At 37.8% G+C, this 22,883-nt stretch overlaps 1 protein-coding gene across 2 annotated transcripts; it reads right to left on the minus strand.

Moving 5' to 3' along the window:
* Positions 1-975: 975 nt before the first annotated feature.
* INTS13 (integrator complex subunit 13) lies at positions 976-22,551 on the minus strand. 2 transcript variants are annotated; one of them, XM_037389144.1, is made up of 18 exons: positions 22,211-22,551; positions 20,394-20,625; positions 18,894-18,968; positions 17,886-18,088; positions 17,547-17,627; positions 16,246-16,336; positions 14,437-14,565; positions 14,275-14,298; positions 12,694-12,778; positions 9,978-10,067; positions 8,965-9,054; positions 7,296-7,474; positions 6,317-6,487; positions 5,764-5,918; positions 4,571-4,801; positions 3,291-3,430; positions 2,498-2,633; positions 976-1,684 (listed from the first exon to the last, which is right to left on the minus strand). In XM_037389144.1, exons 2-18 carry the CDS (start codon positions 20,616-20,618, stop codon positions 1,645-1,647), a joined length of 2,145 nt encoding a protein of 714 aa, XP_037245041.1. In that variant the 5' UTR covers positions 20,619-20,625; positions 22,211-22,551; the 3' UTR covers positions 976-1,644. The 2 variants fall into 2 exon arrangements, with proteins under 2 accessions (XP_037245041.1, XP_037245042.1); XM_037389145.1 differs by lacking the exon at positions 14,275-14,298 and having other exon boundaries at positions 22,211-22,549.
* Positions 22,552-22,883: the final 332 nt, after the last annotated feature.

Here is a 22,883-nt window from a genome sequence, read left to right on the forward strand (position 1 = left end):
TTGCAGAAAGCGGACATTTACATGCTCCCTAGGTTACTAAAGGAGTTTTAAAGTTTGGAAACACAAGAAATAACCAGATGGATAGCAGCATAATCTCATTAAAAAAAACAGAAGCTTATGAGAAACAGTAACTCCAAGGTAGTTTTCTCCATCAGAACGTTTCAGTTAGGGTATCAAGAATTGTGGTGATTCATGACATCCTATTTTCAATTGGGTAGTGAAACTAAGTCTTCAGACTTTAGGATCTCCCAAAATTACTCACTGTGGCTGTAGAAACTTCTTAAGTTTTAGAATACGATAAAAAAATATTATCATGCAAGTATCCTTTAATCACTCTGTAAAAATGGTTCTAAAAATAATTTAGCAGAAAATACATCTGCACTACAGTGGCTAAATAATCACCTTGCAACTACAAATGGTATTTTAACACAGCCAAAGAAAGGATTCCGCTACCAACACAAGCAACCAATACTTGCATGATATTTGTGTTCAGATCCAGTCATCGCAAACTATGGTATTTAAAGTTTCAGGTGAAGGAATATTAATATATTAATTTAGTTTCAGAAAACCTCACAAAGATGTGTATTAATCAACTTAAACTGTAACATAGGAAATCTGTGAGACCTCCAGCCGCTTATACAAGCTAGAATAAGGCAACGGATGCAGATCAGAGGAAGGCTGACATACTTGGAGAGCTTAGCTATTCATCTTCCCTTAGCCCCCTCAAGTCAACCCATCTAGAAGCCAACCCACAATCTTACAAGGCATCAGATCACAGACACTGGGTGAGAGAGTTTCCCCATCTGAGATTTCTATTCTCCATTAAGAGAAAGAAAGGGTCTACTTAAAGAAACCGAAGACATATCATCTACTTTGTCATTTCACAGCCATTAATATTCAGAATAAGTCTCCCCACAATGTCCAAAATGTTCAAAAAGACACAGGTGTCTTAGAGGGCATACTTCAAAGAAATAATTTAATGATTAGCAAAAATTTTATTTTACTTCCGCTTACAAACAAAGACTTAACTCCAGCACAACAACCTGAAAGGCTTTACTTTCTAAGATCATCTCTAGCCATTTTTTAAAAGTCCTTAAACGAATAATTTTTATCTGTAAACCCACTCTCCCACCCCTTAGCTGAAAACCAAGACTGGCATTTTCTCAGCTCAGTGATTAGGTGTTCAGCATGCAGTCTTTTCCATAATTCTAAACTCCTGAGGAAGTTTCATATAAATAGAAGTATTCATGAACCAGAATTAACAATATCAGTTAATTATCAATTATTTGAACTTTTTTTTTTTGTAAGAGTCCTCACTGATTTTGAAAAATTAAACAATACTTATGGGAAAGGACTTTAAACTCTGACTAACATTTTGATTACTTGATTTAGTCCATGGCAGCACAGGTTTTCTTATTCCTACAAAAATGACTATAGAGTACTTCAGGACAGGTCCTATTTGCACACTATTCATTTAATGTTGTATGCGGATTTTGTATCTCATAGCAAAAATAAGAATAGAAAAATGTAAAACCCAATCAAAATGGAGCTATACAATTGTACTGAAATGGTACCAATATCAATTCCAGCATTAAATATTTTTGCAATTCAGACAAGGTTTGTCCAAAGCAACAAAATTAATCATCACTGCCGGCCTGCTTTTCCATTTTCTGTCGTTTCCATTCTGAAATGCAAGACAACAATTGGTAAGGTTTATTATTGGTAATACAATCAATAGATTAAGAAAATCAGATACATATTTTTTGAAAATTTTTACATCACTACCTACCCTGTCTCTCCCTGCCCCCAACGTACACAATCTTATCTCCTCTTAATACCTCTTCAAGCAGCAATCACTACCTAAAGGAAAGGTTTCTGCGAAGAAACTTTCCAGCATCAACTGCAAAAAGCTATTATCAACCTCACTAAAAGACAAAAGCCCACACTCATGAGTAACAGAATCACTTTCTAAAATTTGAGCTTTAGCAATTTGTTGCAAGGTCTTCATTTTCACCCTTCTCACACTGATCATTGACTACCACCATTTCATTTGCTTAAGAGGAGGCTGGTGTGGTTTTTCAGTATTTTTTACTAGAATGTGGACTACTATTCAACTTCATTACAGCACAGCGTAACATTCAACCACTGACCAACAATATGTTTATATTAGCCATTCCTCCGGAAGCTAAAGCAACAGATTGGCACAAGAAATCTCAACTGCTACTGTTTAACCCCCTGAAGTTTAAGAGTTTTGCTGCAACAGCAATCACTAAGGCAAAGGGAAGACTGTTTATTGGCATTCAGCCTTGCTCAGCACAGATGCAAACAGCTGAAAAGCAAACACTGCTGTAGTTATCCATCAATATTGAGAAAAAAGGAATGTATTTATATGCCTTAATTCTCAAAAGAAGTCTTTAATGGTGTAACTGAAGTATTCCTCCATACTGCATATTGACTATTTTAAGGTATTTGTAGAGATGCATTTACTGATACAAACCCATTTTCTTCTTTCAGATGTTGATATAGCTCAGCTTTATTGTTGACAGAGTTCAAACGACCAATAAATTCCTGGTGTTTCCTAGAGTTGGCAGTATTAATCCTGTTGCTCCATAAGGACAGCAAGGACATTGGCCCTAAAATCGCAAGTAAAAATAGTCCAAGTGATTTATTTTCTGAATTCTTGAACATTACATGATTATAAAGGCTTAGAGGAAATTACAGACTATGGTAGTACAATATATTAAACCCACTAATAATAAACCACCTTGTAATAGAGGCTACATAAACACAAGATACACAAAGTTGGTAACAGCTGAGTAGTTGCTTTATATAGATTGACTTTGCTTCAAATGCAGAATCTGAACATCAGCTCAGTCACAGCAATAGATGATAGATCGCAGCAGGGAAGTCAGTGAGAACTGCCCACTCCAGCAACTACACTGCTCAGGCATGTTTATATTCATTAGTCAGCGAGAGACAGTGATTTCTGATACCTGTCCTTAAAATAGCATTTCTGACATAGTAGCTCAAATAGCACCAGCAGAAATTTGTTCAGCTCTCCATCAACCCAAGTGTCTATCAGCAGGCCCACACAGTATCTTGGCATCTCTCTTGTGACACAGACCTATTGAGGTTAACATTTATCAAGAATTTATTAACACTGTTTAATTAAAAATTATCCTCACTGACTTAGCTTTAACTCCAAGATTATCCTCATTACTTCAGAAAATACAGGCTGATAGAACAACTTCTATCTATAAAAAAAGTAATCCGTTGCAATTCTGGTTTACCTTTTGCCTTTTCAACTGTGGGCATTTCATCCATTGTAATGAGAGGCTTTTTGTTGGGTGGCTCAGGAGAATCAGGGGAATCTTTGATAACTTCAGCTTCTGCTAGTTCTTCTTTTTCACGATCCAAAAGACCTTTCAACCTTTTTGAAAGGGAAGGGAAACAGTAAAGCAAAATATGCTAGAGCAGTACATATGAATCTTGATACCATTCTGTACTACTCAAAAGTTATATGCAACCCCTATGATAAGAAAATGTCTTTTGAGCCCTTGGAAATCGTGAAAAACCAATAGGGAAGACTAGCCAAACAATCCTCTGGATAAAGCCTTAAGGGAAGGATCTTAAAATACAATTTCACTTAAGTTTGTTAGCACCGTTTATACTGTAGTTGAGACAGCTGATCATTCTGAATTCTGAAGAAAAGAGTAATAACAATGACTATAAAAATATACCACAAAAGTTTCCTATTTTCCTATGTGAATTCAGACCTGTCCTATACGAAATCCCTTTTATCTCAGTCCCCATTTTTGTTTGACACGTGAAAGTAAAAGTATTTGTAGGAATGGACTTGATCACACACAGAAAGGCATGAAAAGTCATCAACATGTGACAATAATGTAGGTGAAAAGGTCCTCCTATCCTAAATTATCATAGCACACACAAAACAAGCAAATTAAGCTTACTACCACGTGGGTTTTTTGATCTCTTTAGAAAAGTACTTTGAAAGAAAACACAAGAGACTGACAGATGCTTACCACTTTGACAAGTTACAGTAACAACACAGTAAGAGACAATAGGTATACAGACAATCAATCCTAACATTCAACTGAAGAGAAAAGCCAAATCAATCTGAATTGTTTATCTATCTGAACACTAAACTATCTGCAGCTCAAGAGAAAATAACTGCCTGTCGCGAGTTTTTAAGTCACGCTATTTCTATGAAGCAGTTTAATTAGTCTAATAGGTGGTGTGGTTACGATAGTGACTTCCCAAGCTGCAAAACGCTGTGAAGTGGTCAAAAACTTGTCCAAGAACCACACTGCTTGTAAAATATGTTAATTTGAAAAGTTTCATAAGCAGGCACTGGAATAAGCCCATTTTCCCAAGCTTGGCAACGGTGACAGACCTAAAAAACCTTGGGATCCACGCTCACCAGTAGTAAGCCAAGGTTATAAGCATGAACACACCAAATTGCAACTTGCAACTGTTCCTCTCTCCCCTTTGAAGAAGGGCAAGACAAAAATTACTATGCTACAGTTTTATTTCACTTTAGAAAATTTACCTTTCTGATTCTTGCCACGGCTTATCCGATTCATAGTCTTTGCCCAACTTCTCTGACTTGTCTTCTTTGTCTTCTCTCTTTCTACCTCGTTTCTTGCGCTCCTCTTCTTCTGGGGGTTTGCTTCTGCAAGCCATCAAACATTCTAAGACTCGCTGGTGTTTCTCAGAGTTGTTTGTGTGTGCTCGTACAAGGGTCTCCAATTCATTCCACATAATCCGGTACTGTTCATCTCTAACCAAGGCCAGAAAAAAACAAACAAAAACACACACATACAGGATCACCGAAATCATTGAATAAATTAAGGTTAAAAAAAGACCTTAAGACACAAAAACCCCAAACCAAAAATAATTCTGAACAGATTCTCTGCCCTTTTGTACTAGCTGTCTATCCACCTGGGATTACTCCATCCTTGAAACTTGAAACTACATTCCATGTAACTCCAGATGTTAATTGGGAAATGTTAAGTTTAAATTGAAATAGACTATGTCCACCGAAACAAATTCTTAACTTCCACAAGATCTCACTGCCAAAAAACACTTCTGAATCCTCTCAGGTGTTTGCTACCTATGCAACGTCAGGATATGCAGAGGGCTGCTTGTGTACCAACATGCAAATTAATTACTATTTAATTTGTACCATCCTACTGTAAACTTCCAGTCAACGTGGGCCAAATCTTCTGTAGCTGAATTTCTTTTCAGCCCGTTCTTGGAAATACAACGTACACATCACAATGACTGAGATACCAGGATATTCTATCCTTGTTTTAAAGGAGTAGCCCATATTTTAAGTAACCATTTCAAAAGGATTTGACTATTCTAGTATAATCCAATTTTAAAGCATTGCTCATCTACAAAAATACGCTTAAGCTTTCCTTTTTATTAATTTGAAGTTATTCCACTTTCTCTGTCCTAGCTTGTATCAATTTTTTACCTTTCTTGATGACTATCTTTGCTTTCATATTTCTTAACATACTCGTAATTTTGGGGTAACAAAACGATGTGGGTTTTTTTTCTTAATATACATCAATATCAGTACTGTGACAGCCCCTAAATGGTGTAGGCAAAGTATTCACAGCATTTAGTTTAGTACATATTACCCTTTGGCCAAATTTTAAAAATTTGGAATGAAAACAATGTCAATAGAGTATTTCTGAGAAAAATCCCAGCATCAACAGAAAGACATATGCATGTAACCTTTTTGGACCCTTTCCTCTGGTACCAACTGTTGAAATTGGCAGCGGATCATTTTTCCTCTCCATGTCTACCAAATTGTATATTGTTTTTTGACAATTCAGAACATCCTCATCAGTCATTGCTTCTTTTACAATTACACTGGCTAACGGCACTACCTGTAAGACAAAACAAAAGTCAACAACGAGCAAATCTGCAGATGACGAGAGAAACAGGAAGAAGAAAGAAATCAAAGGCAATGGAACCATGGAACAACACACAACAAAACCACCCCATCTTATGCTCAGTTTAGTAATAACTCTGAGCAAGTATAAGCAGATGCACATTTTCTTTGCCCACCAGCACTGTAGCTGTCAGGTTCAAATATTCCACCCTATTTAGATGGCACTCCAATAATCTATTGACATTAAATACAGAGTATTTCAGTGAAAAAAAAGCTGAAAAACTGATTTTGTTGTGAGTGCTTTACCCTAAAATAGAATTAATACTTCATCAAGTACAAGGTGAAACTTAAATCTACAACAGAATAAAAGGTTACAAACCCCAAGTGACTTACAGCTTGCATATTGAAGATGGTAGTCTGCGAAATAATCATAGGCCAGTAACGAGTATGTTTCTCTAACTGATCTTTTGCACGTTCCAGTGGAATTTCAAGACTTCCATCGATCTTATATCTGGGCTCTAGAAAAGGAGTTAATCGGTTTTCCCTCATAAATTCACCAAAATCCTAATGATAACCAAACAAGATACAATTAGGCATTTCTCTAAGAAAGTAATTTTCACTGAACGGGCGAAACAGCCTAGTCTTGCTTATCACTAACTGTGTACCATCCCCACTGCTACATTTGACTCTAACAAGCAGAGTCCTGTTTCTAGCTTTCAGTTGTACATTATTTGGGGCAAACGCAAAAATAATTGTATAAAAGTATGTGTTAAAAATAGATGCAAGGTTTTTGATGAGGAGGCCTTCTCGATCTGCAAGGTACTTCACGTATGCTAGGAGTTTTATTGGGTTTTTTCTGGAAGACATTTCTACTTGTTTAAAAGAGATATAAAGGATGGGTTGAAATAATACAGGAAAACAACAAAGATGAATGACAGCTGGTTGTCTGCTCCATATCCAGGGCTCAAAGCTGACAACTTCATCTTTTCTATTTATTGTACAAACCACTCAATGTGCAATCTATCCTTCTGACAATAAGCAGGATATAGTCCTATGCGTATCCAGCCCAGGGAAAAAACTTGCCAAGAAAAATGTGATTCTAGAATCAGAGCAAATTTTAAATGCTCATAGTGCATAAGGAGGCAAGTAATTCCTTGACACAGAAAGGATTCTAGGAAGCAGGCGTAACAATAAGCAGATGCACTACTTTGTACTAAATATGTATCAGCAGCACAAAGAAGAACAGTTTGATCATGCAATCTACTCCAGCTCTCCACAAAATGTACCAACATTTCCTTTATACATCTATTGGACTACATCTCTTGTCAACTAAGATAAGCAACAACTTCAGAAAAAAAAATAAGAATCTTACTGTAATCCGGTAGTCCGTGACTCTTCCACCACATCCTTCGCTAATTGATGGAGGATCTTCTAGAATTGATCGTGAGCTGCTTAAAACATGCAGAAAAATTTCTCCTCCGTGGCTGCTAAGCATGTGACTAATTACTTTAGAGCCAGACTTGCGTGGCTGTTCCAATAAAACAGAACGACCTGTTGGAAACGAGATCAGTTTCAACAGTTACTTTGTGCTGCAATTTTAAATTAAAACCCACATATACACACTAAAGGTTTGTACCTAGCCAGCAAGACTCTGAAACCATTAAAGTTGCGTTTTCACCTAGCTCAATAAGAAAGTTATCTACTTTGATTATTTATCCCATGTCTTTACACAGAACATGTGTAAACATGTAAACACAGTAGTGTCATATGCACTTAAATTTTACTCAGAAAGATCAAAAAAACCTTTCTCCTGGATGAACCAATCACTTTGCAGAACATTATTCCTAGGAAAAATATGTATTTGTGAAACATTAAAATTGTATATTGTTTAAGGGCAGTTTGCTGGTTTTAATTATTACAGATTGTGTTGTGTACTAAACTTACTTGGCCCTACTGTAGAAAATCTCTCACATTAAAAGCAATTTCTAAAAAGTCACAAAATAAACCTACTTGAGTATAGAAGGATCAATTGATACTATTTGTTAATGCTTAAAATGGGTATCGTTTTTCAGGCAGGAAAATAAGACTGCCTTTGTCTTATTTCCAGTAAAATACACTAAGCATAAAAGGGTGCATTCTCCAAGTAGTTTGTTATAAGGCAGCAAAAACAGAAGATCAGAAGAGAGTGGTTATCTGAAATATGCTGCTAATTTTGGTTCTAACCATTTTTATTAATAAGAAGTACTTTTTCAGCACATGATCTTTGGAGAAAAAATACACAATATGGTGTTTAATAAAACCATTGCACATTTATTTAGATGTGCAAATGACATGACTGAAGAAAACATCCCATTAAAAGGATGCTTGTAATGCAATTTTGTTTCCAAAATGTAGAAATCCCCACATGTAACTAACACTGACAACATATTACTTCTTTGGAAGTAACAGCTTTGGTTTATCATTTTAACATGTATTTAAATGGCAATCTCTTACAGCAAGATTATTCATGGCAATAGGCAAGATCTTGCAGATAAGCCAAAAGATAACTAAATCTAACCTAGCAGTACACATAGGTATGTCTGTGTCAATTGACCAACATACTTAAGTTGCTCATAACCCAGTTAAAAGAGCTTTCTGAGGCTTCCCAGCATCTGCTAAAAATCAGGCATATAGTCTTAAGTTGCTAATATTTTACAACAGTCAAAGTAAGCACTGTGATTGAGTGCGCTGTCACCTACCGAGAGCAGTGTTTCCTAACAGCATAAAGTGAAAGCCATTCTTCATTTGCATTCAGAAAAGAACTACCAGAATCAATACTTGCTCCTTCTTTACATCTTTCCTCCCATCTTCAAGTTTCAAAACACATTTCATTTCATTCTGAGTACACTTAACTTTCTTTGCTTATTTGACACGTTAGAATAAACTCAATATCTTTACAGTATATAGGCATCTACTGCTATACAAACCAAAAGGTGGAAAGTGCTCTATTCACAATATTAACAATTAAAATGTTAAATAATTAGCCAAGGACACAAACTTACCATTAAGGAGGAAGTTAGTAAGGCATGAAGAAGGTCTGCTATTTACATCTACTGGTGAAATTCTGTATGCTCCAGTGCAGTAGTGTAATTCTGAAAAATAAACGAGTAGAAAAGTTGAGTGTAGTTCCACATACATAGAAAACATCCCACAAAAGAAAAGGAGGCAGCTATTCCATGGTCAGCAGAACTAAAAGTTTAGCTGTCTCAATCTAAAAATCTGCTCCTTTCACCACCTCCTTGCAATTATTCATGTACCCTCAGCTCTAAGAACATAATACATCCCCAAGCCCTATTTCCAGCAGGACCTCCAGTTCTTTATCTCCTGAATTACTTCGCTGTTGAGTCAGCCTCCTTTTATTTCCCTTACCTCTATTTTTAATCTGCTGGCTCACAGTCACTGTATCTTGCTGATAGTCTACAGGGTGTACCAGCTGAATGGCCAGGTGGTTCCATTGTTACCACAAAGTCTTCTCTGCCTTCCTCTCCCCTCCTCAGATTTGGGTAGAGCGCTCTCTCTTACTCAGATTTGAAAGTTAATATATAGGGACTAGTCTACTGATAGTATCACTGCATACATTTAATTTCCCTACCCCCCCCCCCCAAGAACTAAACCCAAAAAAGACTCAATGTCTCAAAGTTGCTATGTTAAAAATATACCACTGTAGAACTGACAAGGTATACTTGGTCCCATGGGAGGGGCAAATAATTACTGTTCCTTGGCCACAATGTTCAACTTCATGATACTTAAGAGGAGATTGAAAAAAGCCACCAAGAAAAATATTACTACCCCTCTCACCTCTTACACAAGACACTGATTAGCCAAGATCAAGAGAGCATCATATGACCATTAGTAAAGCAGGGCGTGCTCAGCAGCGAGGTTTACCAAGCAAAAAGTAAAACCAGCACTAACAAGAAGTGAATTACCTCCTTGTTCAGATTCTTATCAGTGTACAGAGAGAACAGTGTTCAACACAAGTCATGATACCAGTTTCGTACGATACAGTGTTACGTACCCACACTATTTGTTCGAGGAGTACACCATTTTAACGTTACAGTTTCTTTAAATGTGCCTTCTCTGCTATTGCCACCTATATGATTATCACCTGCAATAAAAAGTGTGTGATCAACAATCTTTTATTTATTACAGCAAAAAAATTCTATAAAACTTTTAAGGCACAAAATACTTATAACATGAGCATATACAAAATGTAATCTAATTTTAAAAACTTTGATATCTAACTTATGCAAAAAAAATTAGCAGTGGCAGTTGAAAAAAAAAACCACCTTTTAAAATCAGCAGCCATTGCATGTATTTTAAAAACCAATTCAGCAAACAAAGTACTGCAGCTCCAGAGTATGTTCCATTGGTTTGATTCAATATTTAGAAGATTACAGATATGTTTTATCTGTAACAGGCAACTTTTTTCTTCTAAAATGCCTAGGACTTTAAAACAATATCCTTTTTCATCTTCCAGACAAACTGGAACCCTTAGCAAGTGTTAGAGCTGATCATTTCCTGTACATATTATATCCCAAAGTCAAAACTGAAACTGATCTAAAGGCACATTTGACAAACTGGGCTTTTGGGGGAAAGTAGTATTTGATCTTATCATCCAGCACCTTTGCTATGTCAGATTCAATCTGAACATCTTCCAACATGTTTTACTGGCCATAAATATTTTATCATTACAGTACTTCCATATAACATCTCACTGATAAATGGTCTGGTAAAAACCACCTGAAGGCCTCACAACAGACATTATCCATACTCCTTAATACATTAAACCTACATTTCTACTAGTGAGTTTTGCGACTCTTCATGACCTTTGACTCACATTATCTCAGGAAAGAATTAACTGAGTTTTGCACAAAGTTTCAGAATTAGAGTAGCACAGTCACTTAATATGCTCAAATCTGCAATGATGGGGAGGAATGAGACATACATCAACATGCAGCATTGTATGTAATATGTTAGGGCTTAATTTAATCTTTCAGGTAAGAAGTTTTCTTTTATTTCATATCAAAGAGTTACTCACAAAAGATGTATTTGATTTGCTTATTAATCATGCAGGTAGCTTGCAAAAGTTGATTTTTTTTCAGTTAAATTAAAATAAATTGTTTTAGAAAGTGTCTCAAAATATCCAAAAGATAGATTTATTTAATCTAAAAATTCTTCAGCAACATTTTACAGAAGTAAGTTCCATGTAACTGAATTCCTACTTTCCTAGCACTAGAGGTATTACAGCTGAAAGATTTTTTAAAAAATAAGAGAAGCCAGTATTTACAGGATCTACGAATAGACTTTCTCCTCTCAAAGTTCTTCTGATGGAAAAAAATCTAAAGAGGAACTGCAGTTGGAGGGCTTTTACTAGCAGACTTACTCCTTCAACCAGCAGGTATTACAAAACTTTCTGAACCCTTATAATAAAATTTTATGCTTTCAACACGGTAACGCAAGTTCAAGTGAGTCTGAACTCATGACTGTAACATCCTATTCTTTTTTCCTCAATCTTTAATCATACACTCCACTTCAGTATGGAGCACAGTACTTGTAGATGATAATGAGTTACCTACTTCTCAAAGTAATGGTAATCCCTTTGTGAGAAAAAAAAGCACAAACTCCCGAAAATGGCTACTTATGGACTGTATCATTTCAAACTTCAGAAAAGAAATATCCACTCTCTCCTAAATAACTGATGTAAATAACTTACTTGTTCACCACTTTGTGAATTCTTCCGTGATCAACTTTCTACTATGCTTTAAAATTATGTATCATTTGGGCTAGTAAAACAAGTCTCTACAGCCTGTATCTAAATACACATATTCTACACACTAGTGCATCAGCCTATGCTTTTAATGGTACTGAATCATATTAACAGAAATGACAATCAATGCAGTAAGACACAACAAAGCATATACAAGCCTTTAAAAGCTTCAGATGAGACTTCAGCATACAGTCTAGAGTACTCCATCACACAATGGCACAGGCTGAGGGTTTTTTCACTGCTTGGCTTTGCTTTTAATTCTACTGATTAAGAGTTTTTAGCCTGACTTACTAACAAAAGTTTACATCAAGCACTGTTTTCTGAACAAAATCATTTTGCATAAGACTTACTGCTGTGTTTATTAAATTTATTCAGGTATTAAAAATTTACCTGAGAGGAATACTAGGCAATAATTCCAAATTTACAAAAAGGATACTAGGTATTTCAAATACAACAAGAAAGCTCAAAAACCAAGTAACTATTGTCTTTTCCAAAGCAATTACTGTCATAAACAGGCTTATGGAACGTAAGTGATGTCACCTATTATTACTTGACAGATTAAAAGTTCAATTGTGCAAGCAATAATTTTCCACAAATACCCACAGGAGGTACTTTTTTTTTGTAAAATCACTGCACATCTGGTCTCTCATCTAACTTTTATATCTCAATAAGAAGTTGACATGCCCCTCAAATCTCACGCAAATATACTGAACATGTGAAACCACATCTCACGAATTTGACCTGTTTTTTCATCATTATATCCTTATTACTATATAAAAATATGCCAGTAATGAGTAAAACTCCAATGCAAACATTACAAATCAAGTTCTTGGGTTGTAAGAAGTAACTGGAAATATGCTAACCATGCCTGAAATTTACATCAGTTTGAAGCTCACAATCTTTCTTTGTGAATAGTTCCAGCGGGCTGACCAAAAGCTACTTTTAGAGGACTCTTTCTACTTACCACTCTTTAAAAAGTCAACATGTGCCTCTTTGTGATGAAGCAGCTCCACGTCGTAGTTGGCTGATGTATTAGCATGTTGTTCTTCCTTCAAAAGAAAAAGGTAGAAAGAATAAATGTAATTATTTTAGCTAGAGGTCACTGTTTTCATGAATGAATGATTCTACATTTACCTTTCACTCCAGAAGAAAACAAAAAGTCTCCAAAGTGCCTCAGACAACAACGGGATTGTAATGTTGAGGAAACTGTTTGCTCTCTGACCTGTTTAAAGATGCAGCCATCTGCTTTTCCTCTTTTTTCTTTTTTGAAACCCTATGGTCTCTTTATACCAAATGACAGGACCAGATGCATAGTGTAAAATACTAGTACAAAATAGGCTTATCTACTTTTGTTTGTATTAGTGAAGTTAAGGAAGCCCATGACATACTGAATACCACCAGCAGTTACGAATTACTGAGCAGCAACAAATGGTCACTGCAGAATAGATTGGAAATTAATTTTCATAACTAAAACCTCAAGAATACAAACCAAAAAACACACTTCAGACTTACCAGCATTTCCTTGCACTTAAGATATATAAGTGTACTTACAGCTGCAAGTTTATAATTAAAAAACAGCTGGTTATATAGAGGACAACGCATCTTTAAACAGCTGCAGAGGACTAGCGAAAACAGAACAGTAACCTTGGTAATTTATTCCAAGTTAAAAAAAACAACTGAAAAACCACAGAGAACCCAACATAGTCTATTACTATAAGGACAAAGGCAGAAGGGAGAGGCATACCAGCAGCACACAGGTCAGAAAGTTACAGACAAGGTATTTGCAAACTTCAGTCACATTTATGCCATGACCCATGTCAAAGTCTCATTAAAGCTGTAAAGGTAATTTTTAATTTAATGTTTTAACGTATAAAATCTATACAATATTGCTAGTTTTCAAGGATGCAAGTAACGCTTGACAATATTAGAACTTGATGAATTTTTTTAAATCAGGAAAGTTTATCTCTGCCCCTGCCTTTTTGTTTGTTTGAATACTGACACTGGTTTCAATTGTTTCTTGCTGCCTGATCAGAAAATGACCATAAACTTAATAATACTTGTAATTCTTAGTTGCAGATTTCCCTCCCATTAGCAATAAAAAAAGTATTAAGAATAGGGACATAAACAATTTTGAACAGAAGATGTTTAATTTAGTATCTTTCTTAACTAGATATAGCCCCTATCTACTTGTTTCTAGTTTATGGTTCTTCCAACTGGAAAACCTACTGGAAAAGCTTTAGTCACAGATCAGCTATTAGTTACAAACACCTTTATGTTGGGTGGGCATGATAATGAAACAGAGGAAAAAGAGACTCACTATGTCACTATAATGCACAAGGGTCAAGAATATCTAAACACAACTAGAAAAAGACAAAAGAATCACAGACAAAGTAATTCGAGGTAAATAAGATCGTGTTTATATAAAATAATGCAAAGAGAACTGAAATAACGCTTGTATTGCTACATCGGAAACTGAGATTCAGCAATACAACATTTTGTTCTGTGATCCTTCTTTACTTTTTTTTTCTCCTTTATTGTTACTAACCTGGTCACAGACATTGAATGTGGGCTAATAAAAAACAAAACAGAAAATACGATATGGAGAGAAAAACAATGTAAAAATTCAATTAAAATAAACATTAAAAGCTTTCAAACAAATTTAGAACTGATGCAGCTAGTTAACACAAAGCTATAGGCACAATATTACCTTCATGGGAATGTTAGTTATTGTGGTTGAAGCCAAGTCAAAGTGCTGTTGTACTAAAACATTCAGTTTTGTAGCCAGATGTCGCCCCGCACGGACACTGTGCACTTCACTGGTTAAAACAGGTGAAAGCTAAAATAAAGTGACATAGAGAATATAGTATTAATGGATTAGGCTCTGGTACCATGTAACAGTATTATTAATTAATTTGAAACTCTAGAATAACCACATCTACACTGCTAACGTTGTCTAGGGGGGAAAACTACCGCCCAAAACCCTCACACCATCGGAAACTAAGAAGGAGGCGGCAAAGATTGTTTCTCATTCAGAATTTTGCAGGTTACACCAGTTGTCATAGTTGCAGTCACTACAAATTATCAACAAATCTGAAGCATGCTAAAAAACTTGGGTTGATTATTAATAGGAAACATTGGTATCACAACGTGGGAAAGAAGTCCTCTTATTAGCAGCTCTTTTTTCACTCTTTTACCTGCTAAGTAACAGGGACAAAGTCACTTTTATGCAATTACCTTTAAGTATATAAGGAAAACACAAGCAATAAGATGCACTTGATTTTCCGTAGCCAACAAGGACACTGGTTTCAGGCTTTTGGGGAAAAAAACCCAAATCAACCCAAAAGAAACAAACAAAAAAACATAGTGATGAAGATGACTGTCTTACAGAGGAAAGCAGTAGTCTATTCTCTACTGTGCATATTTTTTTTAGCACAACTATAGAAGAGTTTTGTAGAAAATCTCAGGAAGGTAGCTATTATAATCCTTTTTATTTATGAAATAATATGCAGGACTAGACGCCTTTCATGTTAAGAATAAGACTTTTCTCATGTCTTTTCTCTTTCTTACAGACAGCACTTCAAAATACTGAGCAGACTAATAAAGAGTAGAATATATTACAAAATATTTTGTATGTACTTGGTTTCAAAGAACCACTCCTAAGCATACAAGTGCACAGGGTGCACATCCTTTTGTTACTGAACAACTGAGATGTTACTACATAGAAGAATAATTTCTTATATGCATCCTTCCACCTTTTTGTAAAATAATCTTTACAAGTACCTATAGGGTACTTCAAGTATTTGAACATATTCTACATTCCTACAATATATTACCCTTTCACTTGGAAGCAGATAATGCTTTCCAATGCTTCTCATAAAAATGGCCTTCCATTTGCTAAGACTGGAACAACAGAACTTAAACACAAAAGTTCATTTTGGTTTCATGAGAAAACCACTCATCCAAAAGACCAAATGTGTTAGTCTGCGTGTTCAATGTTATCCAGTGCTGAACAATAATCCATCCCATCCAGTAATGGATGTTTGGGGAAACTGGGCTTGTTCTAGCTACTGGCTTACACCTGAATAGCAGAAGTTACTCAACTAACCTATTCACCACACCAAGTAGTTGATGGTTTTCCACTAGGTTCCTAAACGTGCGTTCCCTTCTCAAAAAAAAAAAAAAAAAAAAAATCAATGCCAAGACTATCATTCTATGGTATTAACAGACTTCCTTAAAAAATTAATCATGAATTATTAAAGCAAGAAATGTAAGTATTGAAATGAAAAAAGAGGATACCATATACGCACAAAGACAGCAAAACAAGAAAACAAAGCATATGCTTTAGATGGCAACAGGCAGGCTGTCAAATCTCAAAAAACTATCACCTGTATGTTTTCCTACACCTTACCAGAGACCAGAGGGTGAAAGTGTTACCGCTGAATACTTAATTTGCACTGGTTTGAGTCTGACATGGTTCCTAACCCTTGGATAAATTTTCTCATTTTAAGCTCCTTACCTCTTTTTTTGGACGATCCGAAACCAGGCTGTCTTCACCAACCGGGTAAGTGTGGATTAAGACCAATTCACATTTCTGAATCTGCATTAGACTTACAAACAAAAACAATCTATTTAGCCTACACAGTGTGGCAGACTATCTCCTAGAAATTAGATCAATTCTCCCAAGATTCATCTAGATTTCCAGAACACAGAATCATAAAGATGTACTATAACATACTGTTTCTGAAAGCATTCTGTAGAAACTAGGTTGCACTAATGATTTTCAAAAGCACATACTTCAAAATAAGTTTTTATCAGAATGATTAAATAAAGCATAACATTTCTGGCATCTGAAAAGCTATCGACTGTGTTTCTTTTTGGACGTATCAATGAAATAGATTCTTAACTCGTTTAATCTGTTCAGCTTCCTTCAACTGAAAATTGACATTACAGAGGATTTCTGTCTCCAAGTGTGTGCACAGGTACTAATAAGGGGATTTCAGCAAACATGGAAAAGTGCTTAAGGTGCAACCAAGAATAGGATCTCAACCTGCTACACACTTTACAGGGCAATACACAGTCCCTGGGCTAAACAGTTCACTGTTCAATTAGACAAAACACATGGTGGACAAATGACTTCTCAGAAGAGATATATTTCAAGAGATTCCTTTATCTCAATGGAAGTGTCAGGCAACACAGTAATTTAGAAATTAAAAACTAGTTTCAAAGACATGAGCTATTTTAGTCAAAGCAAGATGAATGTAAAATTAACACAGTGTTAGCAAGAAAAAAATGCATCAGATGCATTACTGATTACAAATGTACAGTATACTAAAAGGCACAGTCACACATCTCATTTTGGGGCAAGATGTAGGGCAGGGGTCCTCAAACTCTTTTAACTAGGAGGGCGGCGCACGGATGAAGCGGCAGGCAGTCATCTGCGGCTGCTTGGTTTCCCCCCCAACCCCCGGCAGGGGGGGGGGGGGGGGCAGTGGGGGTGTTTAAACACCAGGGGCCGGATTGAGGACCCTGGGGGGCCGTATCCGGCCCGCGGGCCATAGTTTGAGGACCCCTGATGTAGGAAGTAACAACCTAAAGATAATACTGTCCTATAAGTACAAAGATGATACTGACAAGCTGCTGACCACAACTACCTCTAAGTCAACAATATCATGATTTAGCACCTTCTATTTTACACAGGCATTCAATTCAAACAATTCATTAGAGTAAGTTTTAAGTGACAAAAATATATCCATTATTTTGCAGAGGATAACAGACATGTGCAGAATAAGAGAAACTGTTTGTAAAAAGCATACTCACTGATCTGAATTAGCTGCAAGCTTGTTATGCTCATGAATGGTTTCCTGAACACAATCCTCAAGCATCCGAACATGACTATCACTAGAAAGAAACATATTTTTTTTATACAAGACAATCAACATGCCCCTAAAAGCTCTTCTATTTCAAGTGGGAAATTTTTGGTTTGCTAGTGTAACAGACCTCCATAAATGAAACCTTTAATAAGGCAATAAATTCTCTAACAAGAATGCAAAAAAGCTAGCTACTTAGGGCACTATTCATGACAATTAATGAAAAACTTCTAAAAATGCATGAATTTTTTTTTTCTTTTAAATGTTAGAAGCACATTATCATACATACCTTTTTGCATTAGTAATACAGATTATTCTTCCTCTGTTTCCAACACGTTCTGCATTCTCCATGAGCATGGTTCGAGCCTCATGCTGGTATTCTGTTATTTTGCAGAGCGCTTCAACTGCTGCAACCAGACCATGAAGTATGCTGCAGCACTCCGGATCTGCCCGAGGATTAGGTGGTCCAACAGCTGCTAATGCTGCCATCAACTAATTAAAAAGAAAGCAATTATTATTGAAAGTTACTTTCCAGCCATTTGTTAAAATTATCACTTTAGAGGAAAGTCATCATTACAGCTTACTTTACATGCAAATTAATAGCTGGGAGAAAACCAAACAGTGCAATTAAAGACTATTACCACCGGTTGCCAGCCTTCTCAAAAACATTGGGCCCTAAATTATACTTTGCAATTTATTTATTGTTACTAAGCTTTGAGAAAATAATATTCTCATTTATTACAGAAAAATACCTGGCTATAATCACAAGTTACACCCAATACCTGAAAAAATTCTAACATTATCGGTTGCCATTTGCTTTTATTTGCTGAGAATTTGGAAATTCAGTTCCTCCACAAAGTAAACTTTTCAGAGGATAATTATGCCCATTCAGTATGAAACAAAACAAGAGCAAAGAGAGTATTTACAACTTTTTTTTTAAACATTGTTTATTTGCCTGTCATGCACATGTAGAAAAAAACCCCACAACCCAAATTTAAAATTCAAGAAGTTATCACGAAATCACAGAAGAAATACATAGATAACTTCTTTGTAACATTAATTTAAATATGTTATTATACTCAAAGCTACTAGATTATTTTAAAATTATGTAAACCTGCCTACAGAACAGTCCAGCTTCACAGGCTACTCTTAAAATTCTGCTATGCAATAATTTCAGACCAGATCCACCAACACTTTCACTAACCAAAGCTCTTTCGTACTGAACAAAGTCAGAAACTGCTATTTATTATGCAATTAAACTAGCCTTACAAAACAAAAGAACAGTTACAAAGCGTACCTCTTGCAAGTTCTGATCTTCTTGAGTCCAGGAATTCAAGACATGAGCCCCAGAATCACTCACAATGAAATTCACCTAAAAGGATCAAAAAAGCACATGTAAGGTAACAGCCAATCATACAGACAGGAGTCATCACAGCTACTCCCCCCAGATCCAAACAAACCTGAATTACACCTCGTTCTGCTGATACTCTGGAGATATGTGCAATGACATCCTAAACTACAAAACCAGACAACAAAACCATAAAAAACACCCACTCCTGCTATCTTCAGTTACCCCTTTAGTAACACTATGATTAACAACTTCTTACTCTATTTATATTTTTAAGCCACTAAATCAATCTCTACACCATACTAGTGTAGATACACTGCAGGATATTAAGAGCTGTTTTAATAATTAGGTAATATTTTTAGTAGAATAGCTGCAAAATAAATTCCAATACTGCCATTTTGCAAATCATTCTCCAAAGACTGTCGACAGTAGATCACAGGGGTAAATATCTAGCAAGATTTTATAAACATCACATAGCAAAATACATTCTGCAGATAACAAAAAAAAGTCAAGAGGAAGCGGACCTTCCATCTCAGTTTCAGTTTCTCATACCACACAAAATCCAGTTCAGCCAACTGATTCAAATCCATTAAGCATACACCTGACATACTCCCATAATGGGACCTGACTGGATATTAAATGCTTTAAACTGGAGTTTTAATTAAATGTTCATTGCCTGAGAACCAGGACATGCAATACATCAAGACAGTGCAGCTAACATGCATCAAATCACTGAACTACCGGAGGTATTTGTTAGTGCCTCAGCTGCCCTCTGACACAGACAGTATTCCATCATCACTACTTTGTACCAATAGCACTGTCACAAGACTAACCTCCCACACCCACCCACCCTTTTTTTTTTTTTAAGGGTAACCACAAAATCTGAAAAACCAGGGATCAGTTACCTTAATTTATGATATGTTACAGAACCCACCAGGCATTTATTTTTCTGAACAAGGAGCTGCCAGGAAGCTCTCATACTTTTTCAAACTGGTAGCTTCAGGGTGATCCTACCCCCTCCCAAAGACCAGGATTTCTTCAAGGTTGACACCAAAAACCTTACAAGAAGCTACCAAGTGTGTTTAAAAACTAACTTAAATTTGAAGAAATACCTCACTCAAGCTTTTGTAAACTTGCAGATTTTTTTATTGTGTTCTCCTGAGCTGTAAGTTACCTTAAAGCACCTCTCCCCTTCTCCTCACATTTTGTACCAAGTAACAAAGTGACATTAAGACAATGAAAGGTCCCAAAAATACATATGTAATGGGATTCATATACCACTCAAACCAGTGTAGATAGCTATAAAGCGTATCAACAACACAAAGAAATGTTTGTGTATTTGATCTTTTAATCTAACCAACAGCTCATGATATTAAATTACTTCATTAAAATGGGAAAATATCCCTTATACTATCAAGTACCATATGCAGTACGGCTAGAAGAACTTACCAGTTTCTTGAAAGGGAAAATATCGTACATTATTCTACAGTACTCCATGGATGATTCCACCGAACAGGTCCACAGTGATTTTGATATGGGTGCTAGTGGTATAACTCCTTGGGTCCGATTCTTTACTAACATATCAAATTCAACATGTTGTCTGCAGGACTCTGCCATATATGGGCAGTGATCCACAACAAAAACAGTTTTATGAGACTCAGAAAAGATTTTCATTTTCTTCCTAAAAGAAACAGGTATTAAAATCAGAAAGAAATTGTAAAAGCCAAAACCCCACAAGATCACTGCTCAATTTATATAATATAAAAATATCTTACTAGAATACTTTTGAAAGAGGTTACCTCTTAACAATAGTTAAGATTATATAGTGCATACATTAGCTCCTATAAAACTGTTACTTTAAAAAGAAAATTAAAAAATTCCCATTTTAAGAATCTATTTGCATGGAGACAAATATCCTTTAGAACTCTTACCAATCCGTGTGTTTAGTATACGACATTTCTGATCAGAAAAACTAGTTTTCCTCAGGAGGAAAAAAAAATAACACAGAAAATGTGAAAGTATACTGTTTAAAATGCAACAACAATGCACAGTATTACTCTCCTCACTTTTCTAACTAAAGGAAAAAAAGTACAGAAACTACCTTCTATTCAAAACTTACTTCCTAAAATAAGCAACATGGAAAAAATAATTTATGATTAAGCTATAGAGACCCTAAAGTAGCATAAACATCAGACTCTTAAGTAGTCTTTCAGCATTCAGTTTGCTAGGTACATCTATGTTTAAATGAGTATTTGCATCTGTACTTTGATTTCTCACTGACAGAATATCAAGTCTGAAGTTATATAATGCAAATGGTCCTTATACAGCAAGTCACAGGCACACCCCTGGTATTACTCCCAACCATGAAGCCTGAGAACTCTGCAATCAAGTATGGTGCATTTTGCCATTTGACATCAATCAGACTGGGTTCCCTTCTTCTACAGCATCACTGCAACAAATACTTCTGAAGCAACTATAACGTCAGATCCTCATGTTAGGGTGGACATCGTAACTTGGAGACCAAAACTACATAGGAAAATTAATCTTAGACCAGTGCTACTTCAACCACTGATCAACCAAACACTCCTCATCAAATTTACTCAACGGCATTCTCTGTTTCTTTTGTATGTCATCTGGTTTTGAACTTTCACGGTGCACTTCACTCATGCTTTTACACCTTTTACCATTACTGTAAAGACTGTAATTTATTTTTTTTTTTTAGTAAGGCTTATGCAGAAGCTGGGGGCTGGACTCGATCCTTATGGGTCCCTTCCCATTTCAGATACTCTATGATTCATCCATGCAAATGCTGCTGAATTACAGAATACACAAACCCAAGAAATACATACGATCTCATTAAGAAAACTCTAGAATATTAAAATAATGAGGATTTACACCAGGCAGACTGCGGGGCAGCGCCTGGATCTGGGGGGCAGGTTTCGCACCCAACTCCGGCAACAGACTGGGCCGGGGCACCCCGAAGCCAGCCCCCCTGCCCACAGCCCGGCAAAGGGCCGGGGAGGCCCCAGGCCCAGGAGCTGGCACCCTGCCCACAGCCCGGCAGGGCCCGGGCCGGCCCCGGAGCTGGCACCCCTGCCCACAGCCCGGCAAAGGGCCGGGGAGGCCGCAGGCCCCGGAGCTGCCAACCCTGCCCACAGCCCGGAAAAGGGCCGGGGAGGTCGCGCTGGCTCCTCCAGCGCAGGGCGAGGCCCTGCCGGCCGCACCGGCGGAGGGGACCAGGGGACGGGCAGGGAAGCGTTCCTCACCTGGGCCGGCCGCGCCTCTGGTGCGGAAGTCCCGGTCCTGCGCCGCGCCGCGCCCGGGCCCGGCCGCGGGCTCGCTCCGAGGAGGGGGGGTGAGGCCCGCGGGGCGCCCTAGACTGGGTCGGGCGCGGGCGCCTCCGGCCAGGCGACCTCCATGCCCCTCCGCCCGCCTCCTCCGCCGCCGGCTCCGCGGCGAGCGCGGGGCCCAGATCCTGCCTCCGCGCCCGGCGCCCGCGGGGGTGGGAGAAGCGGCCGAAGCCCCCCCCGCTCCGCCCACCCCTGAGGCCGCGAGACCCCCGCGCGGCCACTTACGCCGCTGGCACAAGGGCTCCCCCAGCGCTGGCGGGGGGAGCGCCTCTCCCCTGCCCTCCCCTCCCGCCTCCCCGCCCCCCGGCGGCGCCAGCCACCCGGGACCCGGCGGCCGGCCGGGTCACTCGACCGCCATGGCCGCCCCAGCCCCGGCCCCGCCGCTCGGCCCCGCTCAGGCCCCGCTCCGCCTGGGCGCGGGCCGCCCCGCCCTGCCGCGCGACACCGCCGGCGCGCCGCTTCCCGCACTGCGCGGAGGAGGAGCAGCGCCAGGCCGCGGCTCTCGCGAGACGCCAGGGAGACGCCCAGGCGCGGCGAGGGGGCGGGCTCTTGTCGGGGTAGCCAATAGAAAGGCAAGGGGAAGGGACGG

The sequence above is a fragment of the Falco rusticolus genome, chromosome 5 (genome assembly GCF_015220075.1).
Source record: "Falco rusticolus isolate bFalRus1 chromosome 5, bFalRus1.pri, whole genome shotgun sequence".
NCBI classification, from domain to species: domain Eukaryota; kingdom Metazoa; phylum Chordata; class Aves; order Falconiformes; family Falconidae; genus Falco; species Falco rusticolus.